The sequence below is a fragment of the Nerophis lumbriciformis genome, linkage group LG22 (genome assembly GCF_033978685.3).
Source record: "Nerophis lumbriciformis linkage group LG22, RoL_Nlum_v2.1, whole genome shotgun sequence".
Classification (NCBI taxonomy): domain Eukaryota; kingdom Metazoa; phylum Chordata; class Actinopteri; order Syngnathiformes; family Syngnathidae; genus Nerophis; species Nerophis lumbriciformis.
In genome coordinates, this window is record NC_084569.2 from 42074959 (window position 1) to 42101251 (window position 26293).

Here is a 26293-nt window from a genome sequence, read left to right on the forward strand (position 1 = left end):
CTGCTCTTGTTCCCGCCTCTCTTTTAAACTTCCTGGTTCCGCCACTGCGTCCAAGCATCCACGGTCGAAACCCTGCTTGGGCTGAGATCAGCAAGGGTACGTCTTCTCAAACGGGAGGCAAGAAAAGGCTGCCTTCTGTTCCCACTGGCAGCGTGCGAGTACAGAAGGCAACCCCCACTGCACTGCAGCTTTTTTAGATGATTTATTTATTGCATGACAGCTCGTCAGCTCCAAAAAGCAGCCGTAGCTACTCGGCCGGTCTAAAGACGGCCAGCTGCGTGGGTGAGCTACGAGCTGGAGTCGCTTTCAAAACACAGGAAGAAGAAGAGAAAAAAAAACCGAGGGAATACCGGTCGTGATTCCACTTGAAAACCTGAACAGGAACCTCTACCACAGCACTGCAATGCAGCACTTTGTTGTGGAGGAGGCTATGCACGTCTAAACACTGTTGGGCTGAAGGGATGAGAGTGCACTTTCAGAAGGGAGGGATGGAGCTCTGCGGAAAGAAAACCCCGGTGCCAAGCTTTCAGACATCTGCTGAGTCTGGCTGGAAGCGGGTCCAGGAGGGCAGGGCGAGTACTGGGAGGCAGTCCTGGTCCACACGGGCAGGGACAATGGGCCAGTGGATGCCACGGGCAGATAACAGGATAAAGAGATAAAGGGATGAGTGGGGGAAAAAAGAGTGAGGGATGACAGGATTAGGGCTGTAAGTGAGGAGGATGAGAGGATGAATGAGGATTAAGCACACAGACTGAATGGGTGATAAAGACTGGCAAACACATATGTACACACAGATGTGCAGTCATCACACGGAGTCAAGAAAGACTCATCAGTGGACTCGCACAAGGGCTTCCTTCCTCAAACACATCATCAACAAGCTTTCATTCAAAAATAAGCCTCGACAAATACTGAACACAATCATCTTCCTGAATATTTCCATGCAATAGAAATAGCTGGGAGCACTCTCATGTGCTGTAAGACAGCAATCACCTCACTAGTCCAGCAACAACCAGCACTTTGTGTACAGGAGTCTTCTTAAAACTGTGTTTCTTCCTTTAACGCGGGGGAATATGAGCCTATACAGAGCATCTATGAGCAGGCAGTTAGGAAAAAAGCTAAGAAAATTATTTCCAACTCACAACACCCACTCTTTCCTGAATATGGAACCCTGCCATCAGGGAGAAGACTCCGGGTCCCACTATGCAAATCTAACCGCCTTAAATTATCATTTGTCCCAGCCTCCATTAAGCTGACCAACAATGTGCAATAGAATTTTAATACATAGGTTAGCACTTTTTTAGCACATAGCACTTTAGCACATAGCACTTTAGAACTAAGCACTTTAGCACACAGCACTTTATCCATGAGCTCTAGTGCAATGCACATTGGTACTTTATCTTTATGTCCATACTGTAGATTTTATGCCTACATCAAAGTGCCACCTATGTCTATCAAGCTCCATGTTCTGATGTTTAAATGTTAGTTGTATGGTTGTGGTTGTGTCTGTGCTTGTGTTTTTGTTCTGTTGTTTTTGGGTATGTTAAGAAAGCAATGATGCACTGTGCCCAAGACAAATTTCCCCGCGGGGACAATAAAGTTGAACCTTGAACCTTGAACCTTGGTTACGTTACAAAAAATACCCGCTTTAAGTGAAATAAATGTTGTAGAAATTTACTTTTTCCCCCGTTTTTTATGTGTTTTTGTTCATTGTATATTTGTTCCCAATTACACTATACATGTTTTCATTTACAGGATGTTTTTTTCATTTACTGTGCATGTTTTTTCGTTCACAGGTTGTTTTTTTCACTTATTATAAGTTTTTTCGTTTACAGTACTGTACACAAGGGCTGGGCGATATGGCCTTTTATTAATATGTGGATATTTTTGGGCCATGTCATGATACACCATATATATGTGGATATGTTTAGTCCATGTCACCATACACTATATATATGTGGATATGTTTAGTCCATGTCACCATACACCATATACAGGTAAAAGCCAGTAAATTAGAATATTTTGCGGTTGCGGATGAAATAATTGCCTATCCGCGCATCTCTAGTACATACCCTTTTTAAAGGACGATTGCTCTGAGACAAACACCAAAAAGACAAGGTTACCTCGTCTTGTAGCTCAGCCATACTTTCACGTAGCTCGGTGCTTAACGTCTCAATTTGTTCACACACTTGTCTACTTTCGACACGATAACTGACAGCATGCTAACGTTAGCTTGCTAATATAAGCATGATATTTTTTTAGCTAAATTTGCTTCCGTTTACCCCAGAGTCAAATAACTTGGTACTTTTTAACTGTTAGACTGCAAACGTTAGCATGCTAACAAGCTAATATTAGCATGATAACTTTTTTTTGCTGTTGTTTTCACTTTTTTCTTTACTTCCGCAGCCATACACCTTACACGGCTGTGTTACTTGATATATGAGACATGCTAACTGTTAGCATGCCATCGTTAGCACGCATGCTAAGTGTTACATTTTAATGTGAGCATGTTTTGGGCTAGGTCTATAGCTCATTGTGCACGGTTACACCTAAAACTCACGGATTCAGACACTCGTCACCATCTTAATCAAAATGTTGTAGTTATTAATGTTATTCATATTATTCCTATTCTCTGCATCTTTGGGGGCCTTAAACGCACCAAAGTTTTCAAGCACCTCAGGGCAATAAAGAAAAATGTGCTACTATGGCGGTCCTGAATGCGGACCTCAAAACTCACTACCCAATCACTCTGTAGCGCCACCTATAGGTGTAAAAACAAAAATGTCTATTATGACGGGACGCACAAAAAAAATCCATTTTGGTTTGGACCAGTCATTGAAACAAGGCTTATCGTATTTTGATGAGATTCTTAGTATTTTGACCAAATTAGCCTTAATCCCCAGCAGGGATTGTTTTGTTATCATTTTAATCATTATTATTTTTCATCATTAATAACTGTTACTGAAAGTAGTTCCAGCAATTTATTCCTATTCTAATTCATAACATTTGGACTAAAAGTTGCATTTAATCATAATTAGTTAAAGAGGTATTTCCATTATAAGTAATAGTATTATAACTGCTACTAACATTTTTGTAATACTATTACACTTAATGTTATAATTACGGTTATTAAGAGTTATTATTAACCTCATTATTGTAGTCATTGTCAATGTCATAATAGATCAGGGTTTTATGCTGCTGATTCCGATACTGATCATAAAGGAGATTGGCTGATACCAATACCGATCACATGTATTTACTCTAAATGTGTTTACATTATTCATAGTGAATGCTATAGGCGATTTTACAGTATCAGCAAAAGGTTTAAACTACTTCCTTTATTCTCTTATTACATACAATTGTTTGATCAAAACAAAGTCGATAGTACACAAAAACTACTATCTACAGGTAAAAGCCAGTAAATTAGAATATTTTGAAAAACTTGATTTATTTCAGTAATTGCATTCAAAAGGTGTAACTTGTACATTATATTTATTCATTGCACACAGACTGATGCATTCAAATGTTTATTTCATTTAATTTTGATGATTTGAAGTGGCAACAAATGAAAATCCAAAATTCCGTGTGTCACAAAATTAGAATATTACTTAAGGCTAATACAAAAAAGGGATTTTTAGAAATGTTGGCCAACTGAAAAGTATGAAAATGAAAAATATGAGCATGTACAATACTCAATACTTGGTTGGAGCTCCTTTTGCCTCAATTACTGCGTTAATGCGGCGTGGCATGGAGTCGATGAGTTTCTGGCACTGCTCAGGTGTTATGAGAGCCCAGGTTGCTCTGATAGTGGCCTTCAACTCTTCTGCGTTTTTGGGTCTGGCATTCTGCATCTTCCTTTTCACAATACCCCACAGATTTTCTATGGGGCTAAGGTCAGGGGAGTTGGCGGGCCAATTTAGAACAGAAATACCATGGTCCGTAAACCAGGCACGGGTAGATTTTGCGCTGTGTGCAGGCGCCAAGTCCTGTTGGAACTTGAAATCTCCATCTCCATAGAGCAGGTCAGCAGCAGGAAGCATGAAGTGCTCTAAAACTTGCTGGTAGACGGCTGCGTTGACCCTGGATCTCAGGAAACAGAGTGGACCGACACCAGCAGATGACATGGCACCCCAAACCATCACCCAACCATGCAAATTTTGCATTTCCTTTGGAAATCGAGGTCCCAGAGTCTGGAGGAAGACAGGAGAGGCACAGGATCCACGTTGCCTGAAGTTTAGTGTAAAGTTTCCACCATCAGTGATGGTTTGGGGTGCCATGTCATCTGCTGGTGTCGGTCCACTCTGTTTCCTGAGATCCAGGGTCAACGCAGCCGTCTACCAGCAAGTTTTAGAGCACTTCATGCTTCCTGGTGCTGACCTGCTCTATGGAGATGGAGATTTCAAGTTCCAACAGGACTTGGCGCCGACAGTATGTAAGAAGGTGCGCTTGTTTTATGTCTCTGTGTAAAGGAGAGACAAGATAGAGTGAGAAAAGCATGTAGTGTAATGCCCGCAGCTAAAAGCAACTGCGTGAGAACGTATACTCCAATATCACCATATAGTCATTTTCTATATCGCACAGAGACGAACCCGCGATGTATCCAGTATGTTCCATATATCGCCCAGCCCTACATGCATGTGTGATGTATCATGTTGTATGCATGCATGTTCCAAATAAACAAGCTCAACTACATAAGGATCAGTGACGTGCGGTCACTGGAGGCAGGTGAGGCGGGGCCTCACCTGCCATCATGGAAAGAAAAAAAATGTAAAAAGAAAAAAAATTAATTAAATTGTTATATGTATCCGGTGATTATACTATAAAGTTATTTTCCATTTAACTTCACCAGTTTTAGATTATTTGTATTCAAAATCGCTGAATTTTCACATTTGCCGTTCAAATACTGAGAAGAGACGGTGCGGTGATCAGCAGCCAGTTGAGGCACGTCACTCAGTGCCTCAACATGGATTCCGGACTCGGCTAACTGCTGTGCAGTGAGACCGTATTGCTATATGAACTATATTATACATTTCCATAGTTTAGTTGGCTGAGGTATATAATGTACAGTGTATTTTGTCAACAACTGTATGTGTGTAACGTATTTCTTGTGCTGAGCAATCATAAAACTGCTGCGAAGACGCACTGGCTGAGGCTCGCAGTAATCCCGCCTCCCAATGCCGGTTAATGCACCCCCGCCGTAGAACGCACCCCCCGACGGGAGTGCCACACCAACCAAAGCCCACACCCAAACCCCCCACGTGCAAAACCGAACCCACTCAAAAAAGTCACCCAACAAGAAGTCAAAAAGTGCAAAAACAACAATGCTCGCGTTGGAGGAGCCGCGAACGACCGCAGGGCCACAACATTAGGTACACCTGCAGACTGCAGCACGGATTTCATATTTCATTCATTCACAACTCTCCCAACACGAACATTATTGTTTTTGCACTTTTTGGCTTCTTATTAAATATATTTTTTAAATAGATTCAATCTTGCACGTGGAAAGTTTAAGTGTGGGCGTTAGTTATAACACTCCCGTCAGGGGGTGCATTCTACGGCGGGGGTGCATCCAGCACAACCATAATAACGTTTTTTTTTTATTAATGTGCTTTTTTGTGTGCTACAGTTTGTATGTGTAAAGTTAAAGTTAAGTTAAAGTACCAATGATTGTCACACACACACTAGGTGTGGTGAAATGTGTCCTCTGCATTTGACCCATCCCCTTGTTCACCCCCTGGGAGGTGAGGGGAGCAGTGGGCAGCAGCAGTGCCGAGCCCGGGAATAATTTTTGGTGATTTAACCCCCAATTCCAAGCCTTGATGCTGAGTACCAAGCAGGGAAGAATGCTGGTATGAGCTTTTAAACATAACCCGTTAACTGCTGCCAATCAAATGGTGAATAAGATACTCTTTAGGGTTCATATGTTTGTAAATCTGACTGTGATGAAGTCAGTGCCTCACCAGCCATCAACCTCGCCACACGTCACTGATAAGGATTGAGAATGACAAACAGCACATCTCTTTCAAATGTTTGCATTTTCCAGAATGACTGACCTAATAATATGGTTAGAGTGCAGAACATGATGTCACTCTCCAAAAATAGCCGAAGGTATTCGGAGCGGAATATTCAAAATGGCTGACTGAATTTATGGCTTTTTCTGATGTTTACACAGTATTTCCACATACTTTGCAGATTGTAAATACAATTAGGTATGGTTTAATGTCAACAATGAAACATATAAAGTCAACTTGGTTTTCCGCTGTGCTGCTACTTTAACTAGACAGGTCAAATCTTCCAGTTGAAGCTCCTGCAGCAGACTGTAGGAGAAATGTGTTCTGAGAAAGGAGATGCTGAGAGTAGAGGTGGGGGAGGAAAAGGACATTTCCCAAGGAGGAGAAGCAGACCAACACTTCCCTCCTGTGGCACCGGCAGAAAGGTGCACAGCCCAAACACACAGCAGACCAAAATAGAAAGTGCAGATGTATTCTCAGTGGAGCGCTAAAGGTGAACTGCTGTCTCGTTAGGAACAGATCATCAAAAATAGGAGAAAGGAGTATAGTTGTCATTCTAAAAGACAAGGATTGAAAGAGGAGCTCCATCACAAGCAGTTTCTTTCCTGCAGCACCATTTTGGAGCTAGCAACATCTGGCTCAGGCAAGACATTGAATAAGTCCTGCCTGACTTGAATCAATAACACATTCTGCTATAGCACCACAATAATGTCCGTGGGCACCACACCATTCTTGGGGGTCACAATTCCATTCAGAATCAATTCTCCATTTAAAACCATTCTTCATACCAAATCAATACTTTTCTGGGTGCCAGTTCTATGATGAACTACATTCCTCCATTAAATAGATAACACCTCTGATACATTTCTATTTTACTTTTCCAATACAATTCTACCAAACATGTAATAAAGTCAAAGAGAAATAAAGCAAGAAGAGAAGTATCCAACACTTCTCTTGTGTAAAGTCAATGTGTGCAGCAGATATAGATCATCTACATCCACTATATGATTTGGCCCAAGAGGCTGGACAGGACAGATTAGGATAAAAAATTAAAAAAAATAAAGATTTTCTATTTTTTTTGTTTTTTTTAATCGATTAAGCATTGCGGATAATTTGAGAATCCTATTTTTTGACACCCCGAGTATATAAATAATGTTCAAAACTATTTTTTCTGAATATATGTTGATTTTTTTTATAGTTTTATATTAAAAAATGTATGACAATATACCGTATTTTCCGCACTATAAGGCGCACCAAAAAACCACAAATTTTCTCAAAAGCTGACAGTGCGCCTTATAACCCAGTGCGCTTTATATATGGATAAATATTAAGATTCATTTTCATAAAGTTTCGGTCTCGCAACTTCGGTAAACAGCCGCCATCTTTTTTCCCGGTAGAACAGGAAGCGCTTCTTCTTCTACGCAAGCAACCGCCAAGGTAAGCACCCGCCCCCATAGAACAGGAAGCGCTTCTTCTTCTACTGTAAGCAACCACCCGCCCGCGTAGAAGAAGAAGAAGCGCGCGAATATTACGTTTCATTTCCTTTGTGTGTTTACATCTGTAAAGACCACAAAATGGCTCCTACTAAGCGACAGGGATCCGGTTCATGAAAAGACGCAATCTCTCCATCCGCACACGGATTACTATTTCACAGCAACTGATATTCCTGTGAACCGCACTGTGGATACAACGGGAGCACGTACGGTGAATATTCGCACCACAGGGAATGAGAAGTCATCCTTCACTGTGGTTCTAGCTTGCCATGCTAATGGCCAGAAACTTCCACCCATGGTGATATTCAAAAGGAAGACCTTGCCAAAAGAGACCTTTCCAGCCGGCGTCATCATAAAAGCTAACTCGAAGGGATGGATGAAGAAAAGATGAGCGAGTGGTTAAGGTAAGTTTAAGTTTACGCGAAGAGGCCGGGTGGCTTTTTTCACACAGCTCCGTCCATGTTGATATACGACTCCATGCGCGCCCACATCACGCTGGTTTTAATATATTATTAAAGTTTGACTGACCTATTTGACTGTTTTTTTGACATTCCTTTAGCGCAGTTAGATGCGGCTTACAACACGGGGCGGCTTATAGGTGGACAAAGTTTTGAAATATGCCGTTCATTGAAGGCGCGGCTTATAACCCAGGGCGCCTTATGGTGCGGAAAATACTGTATATGATTTGTCTGAGTGGCTGGACAGGACACATTGAAAAAAAAAATATATTTTTTTTTATTATCATCGATTTGTATGAATTAATTAAGAATAATTACAAAAAAGAATTGCAATTAATTAAAAAAAACAATTCCCCCCCCCCCCCCCCCCCCCCCCCCGACACACCTAATACGCAGGCCTAAATCCCTAAAGCTCTTTAAGAACATGTTACTACCTACCGTATTTTTCGGACTATAAGTCGACGTTTTTTTCATAGTTTGGCCGGGGGAGCGACTTATACTCTGGAGCGACTTACTGTATGTGTGAAATGATGAACACATTACCGTAAAATATCAAATAATATTATTGATCTCATTCACGTGAGCGACGGAGCAAATGGCAGCCATCGTCACTCACACGTCAACCAAAAGGAATTCGGCGGGGGCGGGTCATGGCAGAAGTGCATTGTGGGTGTTGGAATGCTAGCTGCTATATGCTACACGCTACTGCCGTAGCTATTCAAATGGATCACATCAACTTTGGCGGTAACTTATAAAAACTGAGAAGGACTGAACTGAAATGGCACCGAAAAGGAAATCATATACTGCAGATTACAAGCTGGACCTAGTGAAATATGCACCAGAGAACGACAATCGAGCAGCAGAAAGAAGGGACATACCAGAGGCGACACCGAGGAGGAAGATTTCATGGGATTTAGCGATTAGGAGTGACAGATTGTTTGGTAAACGTATAGCATGTTCTATATGTTATAGTTATTTGAATGACTCTTACCATAATATGTTACGTTAACATACCAGTTGCTTATTTATGCCTCATATAACGTACACTTATTCAGCCTGTTGTTCACTATTCTTGATTTATTAGGGCCCACATGGCCCATTGCATAAGGACTCCCACAGGGAGTCCTTATGCAATGGGACATAAGGACCTATTGAATTTGTAAGGTTTTATTCTTTCTTTCTTATTCTTCCGCTGCCTCTTTGAGCACTAATTTGACCCACTTAACATGCTTCAAAACTCACCATATTTGACCCACACATCAGGACCTGCGAAAATTGCCTTTTAATAAAAAAAACGAACCCCAAAACTCAAAATTGCGCTCTAGCGCCCCCTAGGAAAAAAAAAAAACAGACTGCCTGTAACTCCTACTAGGAAGGTCGGAAAGACATGAAACAAAATCCTCTATGTAGGTCTGACTTAGACCTAGTTTTCATAATTGTATATCCTTGGGCTAAAATCAACAGGAAGTTGGCAATTCCCCCTTCAAGACAAAAAAGTACTAAAAACAGTCACTTTTGCCTCTTTGAGCTGTAATTTGACCCCCTTAACATGCTTCAAAACTCACCGAACTGAACACACACATCAGGACTAGCAGAAATTGCGATCTAATAAAAAAACCTAATCCCAAATTTAAAAATTGCGCTCTAGAGCAATTTTTTTATAAAACGGAGAAAAAACTGCTCCTCGGAAGAAGAATATGACAAAACTGCCTGTAACTCCCACTGGGAAGGTCGGAGAGACATGAAACAAAAACCTCTATGTAGGTCTCACTTACACCTACATTTCATATATTGACAACCCCCAACAAAAATCAACAGGAAGTTTGCTATTCCCCCTTCAAAACAATTTTTTTGTAAAAACCGGTCACCTTCCTTCAAAAACGAACTCCTCTGAGCGCGTTTGTCGTTTCGCCTTCAAACTAACACAGGAGAGAGATGGAACCCTTGTGTATAAAAGTACAGAACAGCTTTTTAATACCTGCTCCGGTTTTGATTTTATGACCCTTCAAAGACCCGCTGCACTGATGCTGCTGCGCTGCTGTTTTTTTAAGATGGCTGCTCAAAAGCAGGAAGCACCAACATGCCCACACAATGCAGACAAGGTAGGTACACTACACAAAAGTATTGGGACAATTCTGACTAAAAGTAGACAAAAGTATTGGGACAATTCTGACTAAACGTAGACTAAAGTTTTGGGACACTTATGACTACCACTGTACAAAAGTATTGGGACATTTACACTTGACAAAAGTATTGGGACACTTCGGACTAAAATTAGACAAAAGTATTGGGACACTTCGGACTAAAAGTAGACAAAAGTATTGGGACACTTATGACTACCACTGGACAAAAGTATTGGGACACGTAGGACGCAAACTGGACAAAAGTATTGGGACACTTATGACTACCACTGGACAAAAGTATTGGGACACTTACACTGGACCAAAGTTATGGGACACTTCTAAAACTTGACAAACGTATTGGGACACTTAGGACTAGCACCTGCCAAATACGCGGGCCCGACCAATGCTGCTTGCAGCTTTAATTTTAAATTGCCTTTCAAATGTCTATTCTTGCTGTTGGCTTTTATCAAATACATTTCCCCCAAAAATGCGACTTATATGTTTTTTTTTCTTCTTTATTGTGAATTTTCGGCCGGTGCGACTTATACTCCGGAGCGACTTATACTCCGAAAAATACGGTACTAATCTCTCTTAATTGTGTTTCATAAAGCAGGTAGGAGAAGAAATAGTGAAGAATTCTGTGCAGATGGTTTGAACATGAATGGTCATAAGACATACCTGACTGTGAGGTGGGTATCCATGGAAACCGGGATTTAAGGGCTCATTGTTCTGTAAGAGAAGAGTGCAGGTGGTGTTTAAGGGGACAGACCAAAACTTCTACTGAGCAGCTGAAAAAACATCACTGAGAAAGAGCAGACTTTATTCACATTTCTATCCCATAACACATTTTAAAAGGGGAACTGCAGTTTTTATGGTGAATTTTACTTATCGTTCTTTCTTTCTTCTTTCTTTCTTTAGTTTATTTGGAACATGAACACACTTACATCATAATACATCACACAATTTCATATCATTTCATTTTACATCATGCCCGAAAAGGAGTAGGAAGAAGCAAAGCTTATTTAATCCTAGCCCTTTCCCACTTCAAGCGTTTACAAATATATAGAATCATTTACTGACCTTTTTATATAATAAAATAACATCTATGAATTAGTATACAACAGTTTTGTAATATGTAATTAATTAATTAATTCAGTCATTATTAACATACTGAGATGAAGAATATCTTATTTTCAATAAGGTTGAAAGTATTTCTCATAATTCTTCTTCTTTGTACTCTGTAAGCACTATTATTTTGAACAACCTCTTAAACTGGATCATATCAGTACAATTTTTAACTTCTTTACTTAATCCATTCCATAATTTAATTCCACATACTGATATGCTAAAAGTTCTAAGTGTTGTACGTGCATATAAATGTTTTAAATGATTTTTTTCCTCTAAGGTTATATTTCTCCTCTTTAGTTGAGAAGAATTGTTGTACATTCTTTGGTAGCAGGTTATAGTTTGTTTTGTACATAATTTTAGCTGTTTGCAATTTTACCAAATCACCAAACTTTAATATTTCTGACTTAATAAATAAAGGGTTTGTGTGTTCTCTATATCCAACATTATGTATTAATATAACTGATCTTTTTTGTAACACAGTTAGCGAATGTAGCGCACATTTGTAGTTATTTCCCCATATTTCTGCACAATAACTCAGATATGGTAACACTAGCGAGCAGTAGAGAATATGTAGTGATTTTTGGCCCAGGACATATTTTGCTTTATTCATTATTTAAATGTTTTTTGCCACCTTATGTTGTATGTTTTGTATATGAGATTTCCAGTTCATTTGATCATCTATTAATACTCCCAAAAATCTAGTTTCTTTTACCCTTTCTATGTCTACTTCGTCTATTTGTATTTGTGTATGATGCTCTTTCCTACTATTACCAAATAGCATTATTTTAGTTTTACTGAGATTCAAAGATAGTCTGTTTTTGTCAAACCATCTTTTTAATTTGTTATTATTTGTATTATCTTCTGTGTGCTCTCTCCTGAACAGAAAGCAGTTGTGTCGTCTGCAAATAAAACCAACTTTAAGTCCTTCGTAACCTTACAAATGTCGTTTATATAAAGATTGAACAATCTTGGTCCCAGTATTGACCCCTGGGGTACACCACAGGATATATCTAGCCGTGTTGACATATTTTCACCCATCTTTACATATTGCTTCCTGTTGGTTAAATAACTTCTTACCCAATTCAATACCAAACCTCTGATGCCATATCGTTCTAATTTTCGTATTAAAATATCATGATTAATTGTGTCAAATGCTTTTGTTAAGTCCATGAATACTGCGGCCGCACATTCTTTACCATCTATTGCATTGGTCATTTCCTCTGTTATTTTGGTTAGTGCTATTGATGTTGAGATATTTGCTCGGAATCCATATTGGTTCTCCACAAGCGTCCCACTTTTGTTAATAAATAAATCTAATCGACTATTGAATAATTTTTCCAAGATTTTGGAGAATTGTGGAAGTAATGAAACTGGTCTGTAGTTCACAAGCATTATGGAAGACATGACGACGGATGGATTTCTTTTTTTTTAAGTCTGCTTACAGCAGAGCCAACGGGAAGTCCTACATTCTGCTCATAAAACCCAATAAAAAACCATCCAAAAAGCACCAACAATAATCCATCTACATTTCATGACTTTAATATCAACAAGTATTAGTGATATTGTTGTTATAAGCACTAACACAGACAAACTATTTATGAGGATGCCGTGATCACTAGCTTGTGTGTGATGTTGACATCATCCCTGCTCCCTGGAACTTTATGGTAGATCATAAATCATGCCTCTCACCTGGATAGTAGAAGGCTTTTTAGAGGCGGTATAGTATGGAATAAGATTCATTAGTATCGCGGTACTATACTAGTATGCCATACAACTATAGCCAACGCACAAATACAGTGGGGCAAAAAAGTATTTAGTCAGCCACCAATTGTGCAAGTTCTCCCACTTAAAATGATAACAGAGGTCTGTAATTTTCATCATAGGTACACTTCAACTGTGAGAGACAGAATGTGAAAAAAAAATCCAGGAATTCACATTGTAGGAATTTTAAAGAATTTATTTGTAAATTATGGTGGAAAATAAGTATTTGGTCAATAAGAAAAATTCAACTCAATACTTTGTAATATAACCTTTGTTGGAAATAACAGAGGTCAAACGATTACTATAGGTCTTTACCAGGTTTGCACACACAGTAGCTGGTATTTTGGCCCATTCCTCCATGCAGATCTTCTCGAGAGCAGTGATGTTTTGGGGCTGTCGCCGAGCAACACGGACTTTCAACTCCCTCCACAGATTTTCTATGGGGTTGAGGTCTGGAGACTGGCTAGGCCACTCCAGGACTTTCAAATGCTTCTTAGGGAGCCACTCCTTCGTTGCCCGGGCGGTGTGTTTGGGATCATTGTCATGCTGGAAGACCCAGCCACGTTTCATCTTCAAAGCTCTCACTGATGGAAGGAGGTTTTGGCTCAAAATCTCACGATACATGGCCCCATTCATTCTTTCCTTAACACGGATCAGTCGGCCTGTCCCCTTAGCAGAAAAACAGCCCCAAAGCATGATGTTTCCACCCCAATGCTTCACAGTAGGTATGGTGTTCTTGGGATGCAACTCAGTATTTTTCTTCCTCCAAACACGATGAGTTGAGTTTATACCAAAAAGTTCTATTTTGGTTTCATCTGACCACATGACATTCTCCCAATCCTCTGCTGTATCATCCATGTGCTCTCTGGCAAACTTCAGACGGGCCTGGACATGCACTGGCTTAAGCAGGGGGACACGTCTGGCACTGCAGGATTTGATTCCCTGTCGGCGTAGTGTGTTACTGATGGTAACCTTTGTTACTTTGGTCCCAGCTCTCTGCAGGTCATTCACCAGGTCCCCCCGTGTGGTTCTGGGATTTTTACTCACCGTTCTCATGATCATTTTGACCCCACGGGATGAGATCTTGCGTGGAGCCCCAGATCGAGGGAGATTATCAGTGGTCTTGTATGTCTTCCATTTTCTGATAATTGCTCCCACAGTTGATTTTTTCACACCAAGCTGCTTGCCTATTGTAGATTTACTCTTCACAGGCTGGTGCAGGTCTGCAATTATTTTCCTGGTGTCCTTCGACAGCTCCTTGGTCTTGGCCATAGTGGAGTTTGGAGTCTGACTGTTTGAGGCTGTGGACAGGTGTCTTTTATACAGATAACAAGTTCAAAAAGGTGCCATTAATACAGGTAACAAGTGGAGGACAGAAGAGCTTCTTAAAGAAGAAGTTACAGGTTTGTGAGAGCCAGAGATCTTCCTTGTTTGAAGTGACCAAATACTTATTTTCCACCATCATTTACAAATACATTCTTTAAAATTCCTACAATGTGAATTCCTGGATTTTTTTTTCACATTCTGTCTCTCACAGTTGAAGTGTACCTATGATGAAAATTACAGACCTCTGTCATCATTTTAAGTGGGAGAACTTGCACAATCGGTGGCTCACTAAATACTTTTTTGCCCCACTGTATGTTGGGTCTGAACATAAAAAGACACATTTTTAACAGCCTGTCTGGACTTTTAGAGCAAACATATGTCCGGAAAGTGATCAAAGTCCGCACACAAAAGGCAGAGGCGCCCACTCATCAAGGGTGTCCCAGAAACTAGTGTTGTGGTTAATTGTCCTGTAATGACTTAATTAGATTATGTCTGTCCCTTGCCCCCACCTTGTGGTGCTTGGCCCTGACAAGAGAGGCTATTGTTTGCTGCAGAGGGACACAAAAGTCGAGCAGAAGACTGCAACAATGGCTGAGAGTTAACTGGAGGCTGATATTTGGACAGCAATGAGAGAGTACAGTCCTGCCTGCAGAGAAAACATCACCTCCTACTGAGACCAGGACGAAGACGGAAGGAGAGAGAGAAGTAGGCCTAAAGGTGTGGGCTGCTGTACTAAAGAGCAGTGACGGCACAGCACTAAGAGGAGAGTCCTGACCTCCAGCTGCCTGCTGAAGGAATCACTTCCCCTCCCGACTGCATTCACTCCGACAATGGAGGGCGACTTTCTGGGCCAGAAGGTGACTTGGGGACAGCACATTGGACTGAAGAGACTCACACCAATGCTGACTGCGGCGGGAAAGTGAATGGAATTCAACTTGTGGCTTTGAAGCGTGCAGGCAAAGAGCAAAAACAGATGGCGTGACGCACAGATGAATCACAGACTGAGCAAGGGGGTGAGCCACGTTATTTAGAAAGAGGCTTAGGGCTGTACGCTGCTAATAAAGTACCGCGGTACTAATGAAAGAAAAAACGGTACTATACTGCTTCTGAAAAATACCAGTGTTTGTTTTTTTTTAAATGAGCAGACTTGGGCATGTTAGGCGAGGAATACGCACAATGTGTAGACAGAAAAGGTCAGAATGGACGTATTTTGGTTTAAAAACTAACAAAGGTGAAGCTTTTCACACTGACGCACCACTCTGGAAGAGGTGCTTTAGTCATGGCCAGCTAGCTAGCGACTAACATCCATTTACAGTCGACAGTGTTTTAGCTACTTCTAAATCACTAATCATCGCCTCCAGAGTGACACATAAAGTAAGTTTATTACAAGTATCATTATCACTGGAGGACGAGGAATAGCTAAACTTCACTCCACACCGTAGGAGGATACAATAGCTAACCGCTAACAGCAAGCTAACGCTCCTCAATGTAAACAAATGCCGTGGGTGGCGCTACACCTGACATCAGCTGTAACAATACCAGGCATAAGAGTCGCATATAGTCCATAAAAAAATATCGATGTAATTTTGTCTTTTTTTTATTGTTTATAAACCCATGACAGTGTTTCCCACAGGGCAGGCATCTATTTGTGGTGGTGTGGTCGGGGGGTGGCGGCGGCAGCGGCGATGACCAAGAAGAACGCGGAGTTGGAATATAATTACAACACTTTATGTACATATTTATATACAGATTTGAACAATTAGTTATTCACTGAAATATATTTATTAATTGTGGTTCTTACAAAAAATATATCTTATCAAATATAAAAGCTAAAATGTCTCTTAAAGCTCTGCCCCTTTAATTAGTGAATACTAAATAATTTAACTTTAGCCTACTACTACAACCATATTATTTACCAGCAACATGAAGTGAAACAGAGGCAGAGGTGTATGTTTTGTCGTGGTCCTCTCTATAAGGCACATAAGAATATAAATTAGGACCCTTTTCATGAGAAAAGTGCATTTCTGATCTGGCCCTGCTTTATTTTTCAGTGTTTGCCGAGTCTCACCTGTTGCCTCCGCCCGAATGTTTCTACTTGCCCGACTTCTCAAATCTACTTGCCCCAATATTTTTACTTGTCCTGCCTAGGTTTTTTTCTGGCTGTGTAGTGCTCATGGCTTATATCTTACTAAAATCCTTCCCGTTGACTATTTACAACACTACACAGTATTTATTATTATTATTATCTATAATTACATTTAAATGGCATTGCATACATGTAAAATTAAATGCTATTTCACATTATTTGACCAGTAGCAGTTACACCCATCTGAACAGGTCAGCCACCTGTTTAAAGCCCGATCACAGTTGAAATCTTGAAATGAAGGGCCTTTAATGGCCAAAACATTAACCTGGACAACATTTAACAGCTGGTTGGCTCAGATTTTATTATTTTCATTGCATTCACATGCTGCAGTGGACAGTGGACATTTTAGCTTGAGTATTAATGCAGTATCTGAAGCACCGTCTCCATGTGTGTTTATTGACAACAGGGTTATAACCTGGACACGTTAGCTCGTCGGTATGAAAACACGTGATTGTTATTACGTCCGTCTGCCCCGGACAGACAGCGGCGGTGTTAATGAAGCAGCGTCAGGCTGATCACCAACAGTGAAACGCTCGGTGAAGTCGTGGATTAACGTTAAATATATGACGAGCCGCGAGCGATGCAGCTATAACTTATCTACCTATAACCTATATTACCCTCGTATTTTGATCCGGTCGGTCCGTTCTTTTACTTCTTCTTCTTCTTCTTCTGGCCCACCAGGTGAATGAAGTGCTATTGGCGGAGTTACAATGCATAGTAGGCTACCGCCACCTACTGCACCGGAGTTGTAACTACAAGGTGCATTCACAGACAGTCCCATTGCTTTTATGAGCGGTCGAGCGAGTCAAAAGCCAAAAAATCCATTTGTGGCGGACGTAATACTTTCGTGGCGGGCCGCCACAAATAAATGAATGTGTGGGAAACACTGCATGAAATACGTCCCTGGAATATGACCAATGTATGATCTTGTAACTACTTGGTATCACATCCATACCCAAATCTGTAGTATCACCAAAACTAATGTCAAGTATGAAAGAAGAGAAGAATAAGTGATTATTACATTTAAACAGAAGTGTAGATAGAACATGTTCAAACAGAAAGTAAAACAGATATTAACAGTAAATGAATAATGTGTAGAAAATAATAGGTGTATAAATGACACAATATGTTACTGCAGACTAATTAGGAGTCTTTGTTTGTTTACTTACTACTAAAAGACAAGTTGTCTAGTATGTTCACTATTTTATTTAAGGACTAAATCGTTCTTTATAGTGTCTAGGGCTGGGCGATGAAATGATATCAATATATCTGACATGACATGTCGTCAATATCAACAAAAAATGTGTTCAATGAAACGTTTGGTACATTTGTTTTCTTCCTTGGAGGAAACAGGAAGCAGAAAAGCAAGCATGAACAACGGCACCCGCTAATCGAGGAATGCAGGAAGTGATCACTGAGTGGCACGGTAACAGCCAATCAGGCAACAGTATCAACTATTATGTTTGGTTGCGCCGTCTTTTTGTACCGCGGTTGATTCTCTGCATGGAGATAGAAGAGAAATTAAAAGTGAGTGCAAAGAAATCGCAGATAAAACAGGAAAAGTCACCTCAACAGTATGGCAATTTTTTTATTTTTTTTAAACTGACTGTGGTCAGAGTCAGACCAAGGCGCTCCTAATGAGTAATTCCACACTAACCCTTGAGCACAGAGCACATAGTGTAGTTCTTCTCAGGTTTCTCTCGGTTGACATCTTCACACTATTTTGTTACACAGCTTTTCTTACCTAATTCTTATTTTGCCACCTTCATTTCCAGTGTTCAATGTGATTTTACAAGTTTGTTTACATTGATTGTGTTGACATTTCCTTTCTGCCTTGATAGCTAAAGGGATTATAACCAAAGGGATACATTTGAAATATTTTTTTTACATTTAATATGTTTCTCCATCCATCCATCCTGGTCCTTATTTTACAAAACCCAAAACTAGTGAGGGTGGCACATTGTGTAAATCGTAAATAAAAAAGAATATAATGATTTGCAAATCCTTTTCAACTTATATTCAATTGAATACACTGCATAGACAAGATTTTTAAAGTGTTTCTGGGTGTTGTTGATAAATGGCTTTGGCTTTGCATAGTAGTTTTAACTTGCACTTACAGATGTAGCGACCAACTGTAGTTACTGACAGTGGTTTTCTGAAGTGTTCCTGAGCCCATGTGGTGATATCCTTTACACACTGATGTGGCTTTTTGATGCAGTACCGCCTGAGGGATTCAAGGTGTGTAATACCATGGCTTACGTGCAGTGATTTCTCCAGATTCTCTGAATCTTCTGATGACATTACGGAGCGTAGATGGTGAAATCCCTAAATTCCTTGCAATAGCTGCTTGAGAAATGTTGTTCTTAAACAATTTGCTCAGGCATTTGTTGACAAAGTGGTGACCCTCGCCCCGTCCTTGTTTGTGAATGACTGAGCATTTCATGGAAGCTGCTTTTATACCCAATCATGGCACCCACCTGTTCCCAATTAGCCTGTTCACCTGTGGGATGTTCCAAATAAGTCTTTGATGAGCATTCCTCAACTTTCTCACTCTTTTTTGCTACTTGTGCCAGCTTTTTTGAAACATGTTGCAGGCATCAAATTCTAAATGAGCGAATATTTGCAAAAAATAAAGTTTGTCAGTGTGAACATGAAATATCTTGTCTTTGCAGTCTATTCAATTGAATATAAGTTGAAAAGGATTTGTTGTATTCTCTTTTTATTTACCATTTACACAACCTGACAACTTCACTGCTTTTGGCTTTTGTATATCGGTCATAAAAAAATATGAATAATTATCGATCTTGACCAATATAAAATAATCATGTAGTGATAGTTTTCCGCCACATCGCCGAGCCCTCTTGTGAAAAATTAAGGAGGTTAATTTGTGTCTTAATACATAAATAAATGATAAATGGGTTATACTTGTATAGCACTTTTCTACCTTCAAGGTACTCAAAGCGCTTTGACACTACTTCCACATTCACCCATTCACACACACATTCACACACTGATGGCGGGAGCTGCCATGCAAGGCGCTAACCAGCAGCCATCAGGAGCAAGGGGTGAAGTGTCTTGCCCAAGGACACAACGGACGTGACTAGGATGGTAGAAGGTGGGGATTGAACCCCAGTAACCAGCAACCCTCCGATTGCTGGCACGGCCACTCTACCAACTTCGCCACGCCGTCCCCATGACCAGAGCTTTTTTTTTTTACACTGAATTTAGGTTAGGTTTTTGCGGTTGAATTCTGCTGATAATTTCATTGAAAAAAAACCTGCCTCCGTCTGACACTCGCCATTAGGCTTTTTGCTCGGTAAACACTGAGCCGCTCTGTTCGTTCGAACAATTGGAATCATATCTAGAGTTTGAAAATATCATTGAAATGTTAATTATGTTTTATTGTGCCCAGGTGAACTGCCTTTTTTATGCGCTTTTGCAAGACCCGTGTCACGTGACGTCAAACTTGACACCTCATTGGCTGGTTCTAAGACAGGATCGATTGCTTCAGTCTTAATTTACCGGAACTGAGTGTTGCTTTTTGAAGCAGCAAATTTTTCGACACAGATATTTTAGCACTGAATTTTTTATACACTGAATTTTAAATTACATATTTTTTACATATTGAATTTTTATTCACTTTTTTTTTTCCTTCTATTTTTTACACTGATTTTTTTTAACATACTATTTTTACACTGATTTTTTTACATTGACTATGTCTTTTACATACTGACTTTTTTTACAAAAAAAATTTTACATACAGAATTTTTTTACACTGAATTTTAATTACTTTTTTTTTTTTTACATACTGAATTTTTATTCCCTTTTTTTTAACATACTATTTTTTACACTAAATTTTTTTTTACACTGATTTTGTTTTACATACTATTTTTACACTGATTTTTTTTACATTGACTTTGTCTTTTACATACTGACTTTTTTACCAAAAAAAATTTACATACAGAATTTTTTTATATTGAATTTTAATTACATGTTTTTTTTTACATACTGAATTTTTATTAACTTTTTTTACATACTTTATTTTTACACTGAATTTTTTACATACAATTTTTTATACTACATTTTTTTACATACTGATTTTTTTTACACTGAATTATTTACATACTATTTTTTACACTGAATTTTAATTACATACTGATTTTTTTTACAAAATGTTTCTTTACACACTAAATTTTTATTCACTGATTTTTTTACACTGAATATTTTTTACCCTGAATTTTGATTACTGATTTTTTTACACACTGAATTTTTATTCACAGATTTTTTTTACACAATTTTTTTTTACATAGAACTTTTATACACATGCATTCTGCTAACACATTTGTTTTCAATGAAATTGTCAGCATAATTTGGTATAAAAAAAATCAGTTCACCAAATTAAAACGCAAAAAATTCAGTTACATAAATTCAGTGTCAAAAAGAAACTTTCGTAATAAAGACACAAATCAACCCCCATAAAAAAAGTGACTTTCCCAAACGGTTGCCACAAATTGGTTGTAAAAAACCCAATTAGGACTCAGAGGGGGACTAAGTGGTCCGAACTGTAGCCTGTTTTATTAAGAGGTGTGTTCCAAAATATTTGTACGGTCGGCAAGTATGAGAAAAATGTACAAATATAATGCGTTCAAACCTTCAGACTTATACTCCCTTGTATGAAACAGCCTTTTCTTTGTTTTCACTTGGTCTCTACTTCCTGTTTCATCTGGAACCAATCCCCCTCCTCCCCTTGTCCCCAGGGGGAACACTCTCCTTGGTGCGCCACATTTAGAGGGGAATGCGCCGGCTCATATCGGACAACGCGGGTTGACTTTGTAAAAAAAAAAAAAAAAAAAACAGCTGGTGGTTAAAGACGAGCTCCTCACAATGGGGGACCTGGGTGAACACGCCGTAGGGTCCTTCGACCGTAGTAAGAATTAGAAGTGACTTTGCATATTAACTCACAGTCAGAGACGGAGGGGAGGGTGTAACCACGGCAAAAGATGGAAGGAAAACTGCAATGCCTATGAAATGTGTTCCCAAATTATCCCCCAAGCATCAAATTATAGAGTCAGTGGTGGCTCTGCGGAGGTTCTATGGAAAGAAAAGTTAACAGACGAGGCGGGAGGGAGCAACATCTGGAATCAATCTGTCCAAGAGAGGAGGGGGCGGGGCATGTGGATGGAGGGAGTGGAGAAAGAGAAGAAAAGAAGATGAAAATAAGCATAAACACACGAAAAGGAGGAGCAATGTGGGGACCAGAGAGCCAAAGTCAAGAAAAGTAAAAAGACTTTGGTGAAATGGAGACAATGAGTCACCACAGAAGAATGCCATGTGATTTATATTTTCTTAAGGGGCGGGGGGGTTAGTCCTGGTGGCTGAATCCGATACCTGCCGTTCAAACACACACACACACACACACACACACACACACACACACACACACACACACGCTTTTCACCATATGGCGCTGCTTTGAAATAAATTATACCTTCTTTGTTGAAAATAATCTGCACATTTTTTATTAAGTACCTTCCAAACAGCTCTTAGCTTCCCATCAAGTCCACTTTAAAAAGTGGTTTGTGCTTTGGAGGGCTGGAAAGGTAGTCTCACACACACACACACATGCATGTACACACACAGACACATGCGTACACACACTCTCTGAGAGCAGAGCTCTTGTTTGTGTTCTCTCTCACCGACACGCTATTTTAGGAGAAGGAAAGAAACTGAAGAGTTAGTGGAGCAAAGGCGTGGAAGGGAAGGAGGCGGGCGTGGGGGGAGGGTGTGTGTGGTAGTGGTGGCGGAAGGTAAAATGACATGAGGTCAACAGATGGCGAGGGGGGTGGGGGGGTGGTGGGGGGGTGGAGCAGACGGAGGAGCGGAGTGAAACATTTTCTTTTTTTTGTTTGTTTACCGATTTCAAAAAGTTACCTGTCCACAGCAGCTCATATCAAACTAATCCTGTCCACACCTGAACATTAATAAAAAACACACACACACACACACACGACGCCGGCACAATGTGGACACAAGGGTGACACGGAAAAAAGATTTGTGGATTAGCCAAAATGTTTTTGATGTAGCGACATCCATCATTAGTGATATACCACCACCTGTACTTATTCACACACTGAAATCTTTTAAACAACTTTTTTTAAATAATTGCATACACACTAGAGATGCGCGGATAGGCAATTATTTCATCCGCAACCGCATCAGAAAGTCGTCAACCATCCGCAATCCACCCGATCTAACATTTGATCAGAACCGCATCCGCCCGCACCCGCCCGTTGTTATATATCTAATATAGACGATGCAAGGCATTAGTGAGGTTATAAAGCTTTTGCCTGTTAACGAAAGGAGACTGATCCAATGCAGCACAGACATTCGCGTGCCACGCTGTCACGACCCAGACGCACACCAGTGCGCAATCATATGGGAGCCGCGCTGAGCGCACCTCCAAGCGCGTCTCGCTGCCGGCGACGGCCGGGTATATGGGCCCGACGCTCCAGCGCCATCCATTTTCAGGGCTAGATGATTCGGCAGGTGGGTTGTTACACACTCCTTAGCGGGTTCCAACTTCCATGGCCACCGTCCTAGCTGCTGTCTATATCAACCAGGGTGACCCCCACCCCTTTCGTGAGCGCACTGCGCGCGGAGTCACCCCTGTTACGCGCCCCCGGCAACAGGGGTGGCGGGCAGGTAAGCTGCGCGGGCGGAGCGCGCGGAGTGACCCCTGTTACGAACCCCCGGCCACGGGGGTGGCGGGCAGGTAAGCTGCTTACCTGCTGCGCGTGACGCCGGCCGCGGCGAAGGCGGACGAGGCGGGGTGTCGGTGCGGTGGTGACCCTGGACGTGCGTCGGGCCCTTCTCGCGGATCGCCTCAGCTACGGCTCCCGGTGGGGCCCTCTCGAGGGAAGGGGCCTCGGTCCCGGACCCTGGCGAGGCGTCCCTTCTCCGCTCCGTAAAAGTGTCCATCTCTTTTCTTTTCTTTTTCTTCTGTTGTGGCATATGCTGCAGGTGCCTGCTCGTTTTTCGTATGTGGGTAACAACATTTAACTATGTATATATATTTACCAATTGGTTTAACTGCCACCCGCCTGAATCTATTTAAAATCTAATTTTTTTTTATTTCAACCACCCGACCCGACCCGACCCGCGGATAAAATCTAATTTTTTTTAATTTCATCCGCCCGATCCGCGGATAATCCGCGGACTCCGCGGTTGTGCCCGCAAACCGCGCATCTCTAATACACACCTATAGAAACGACAATATGTTGCATGTTTTGTGTTTTTTATGCTTCACCGATAGATTTAGTTTCAGCATGTTATCTGTTTTAATGGCTGAGCTTTTGTTTTAAATACTGGTTTGTACTGTAGCACTTTAAGATTTATTTACCGTATTTTCTGGACTATAAGGCGCACTTAAAATCCTTTCATTTTCTCAAAACTCGACAGTGCGCCTTATAACCCGGTGCGCCTAATGTACGGTTGTGCTTACTGACCTTGAAGCTATTTCATTTGGTACATGGTGTAATGATAAGTGTGACCAGTAGATGGCAGTCACACATAAGAGATACCTGTAGACGGCAATATGATGGCAGTAAACAACACCAAAACTTTAAATGTTCCATTGAAAATATAGAACATTACACACGGCGCTCAAAAATCTGTCAACATGTTTTTAGTAGGACTTTGGTAAGTTATGAAGCCGCACCGCTTGATGGATTAGACTGTGCTTCAACATAGGAGTATTATTATGCTGTGTGTTTAAGGACCGCAAAATGTCCCCTATTAGACATTATCTGGAGTTTTGTTTCGCAATATAATGCAGAAACAACTTTTCTAACCTTCTGGTACCTGCTGATGTGTATTTGGGATCTGCATGAGTCCTGAAAATTTGGGCGAGTCCGCCATTGTAGTCCGTGCCGACACCGTAGTCGATAATCTTCTTCTTTTTCCTCTATCTTCTTGTTATGGGACATTCATCCTCCACTGTTATCATTTCTAATATAAAGTAGTGTAAATTTTTTACTTATATCTGTCAGTAAACTCACCAAGAAAGCACTAAAACATACCGGTGTCGTGAGTTTAAATTATTCACCCAAGGAACTTTAGTTATTAGAGTTCCGGTTGGACGCTTTTTCACGGGACAAATTTCTTACTTATATCTATCAGTAAACTCACCATGAAAGCATTAAAACATACCGGTGTATCAATCATCAATCAATCAATGTTTATTTATATAGTCCTAAATCACAAGTGTCTCAAAGGGCTGCACAAGCCACAACTACATCCTGGGTTCAGATCCTACATAAGGGCAAGGAAAAACTCACAACCCAGTGGGACGTCGATGTGAATGACTATGAGAGACCTTGGAGAGGACCGCAGATGTGGGTGAAATACAATGTACAAAAAGCAGCAACAATTGAAAATATGGCAACACGATAAGAAAATATATATGTTGATACTAATTAATAACAGATTTGTTTTCAATTTTTTCGAGCCATTTTAAAGAACACTCAGCATCAAGGGTTGGAATTGGGGGTTAAATCACCAAAATGATTCCTGGGCGCAGCCACCGCTGCTGCTCACTGCTCCCCTCACCTCCCAGGGGGTGATCAAGGGTGATGGGTCAAATGCAGAGAATAATTTCGCCCGCACCTAGTGTGTGTGTGACAATCATTGCTACTTTAACTTGAACTTCAAATCATATCAGAGCAAATTATGCAAATGACTCAATGGTGTCATGGTGACCACGCCCATAACCAGGCGTATATTGGCAGTTGAGGGGGAACCCCGAGATATCAAGTGTGTTTTACTCGATTAACCAAACAAACTCAGACAGATTACTCGATTACTGAAGTAATAGCTGCAGCCCTAAAACACCATAGTTCATGCATCATTCCCAATGAGATTCGCTAAAAAAAACGAACAAAAGGAGAAGAACGAGGGTCTGTATTTAGTTGACCATTGTAAAAAAGAACATGTTTTTCCCCGGGAGAGACAGCAATAAAACCACTGCAGCAAAGTGGAGACTGAGCAGCATAATAGAGCAGCATCCAGACATGAGAGCCAGATAACCTTATGCAAACCCAAAAGCAGTGAAGTTGTCAGGTTGTGTAAATGGTAAATAAAAAGAGAATACAACAAATCCTTTTCAACTTATATTCAATTGAATAGACTGCAAAGACAAGATATTTCATGTTCACACTGAGAAACTTTCTTCTTTTTTTGCAAATATTAGCTCATTTGGAATTTGATGCCTGCAACATGTTTTCAAAAAAGCTGGCACAAGTGGCAAAAAAGAGTGAGAAAGTTGAGGAATGCTCATCAAAGACTTATTTGGAACATCCCACAGGCGAACAGGCTAATTGGGAACAGGTGGGTGCCATGATTGGGTATAAAAGCAGCTTCCATGAAATGCTCAGTCATTCACAAACAAGGACGGGGCGAGGGTCACCACTTTGTCAACAAATGCCTGAGCAAATTGTTTAAGAACAACATTTCTCAAGCAGCTATTGCAAGGAAATTAGGGATTTCACCATCTACGCTCCGTAATATCATCAAAAGGTTCAGAGAATCTGGAGAAATCGCTGCACGTAAATGGCAAGGCCTTGACTTTCATCCCTCAGGCCGTATTGCATCAAAAAGCGACATCAGTGTGTAAAGGATATCACCACATGGGCTCAGGAACACTTTAGAAAACCATTGTCAGTAACTACAGTTGGTTGCTACATCTGTAAGTGCAGGTTAAAAAATGTTACTATGCAAAGCCAAAGCCATTTATCAACAACACCCAGAAACACTTCACTGGGCCCGAGCTCATCTAAGATGGACTGATGCAAAG

General features: G+C 40.6%; 1 protein-coding gene across 9 annotated transcripts in view; it reads right to left on the minus strand.

The window, feature by feature from the left end:
- The window catches only part of LOC133615351 (RNA binding protein fox-1 homolog 2-like), a 153099-nt gene that overhangs the window by 100622 nt on the left and 26184 nt on the right, over positions 1 to 26293 (minus strand). For 8 of the 9 annotated variants that reach the window (XR_012051097.1, XR_012051095.1, XR_009816705.2 and 5 more), the window contains one exon: positions 10761 to 10811. Coding sequence is in view for 4 of the 9 variants with exons in the window: in XM_061973885.2 (XP_061829869.1) it covers positions 10761 to 10811 (51 nt within the window). In the remaining 5 variants the exon portion in view is untranslated. Of the gene's footprint in view, positions 208 to 10760; positions 10812 to 26293 lie in introns of those variants that run through there. The other variant, XM_061973888.2, reaches the window with a different exon arrangement.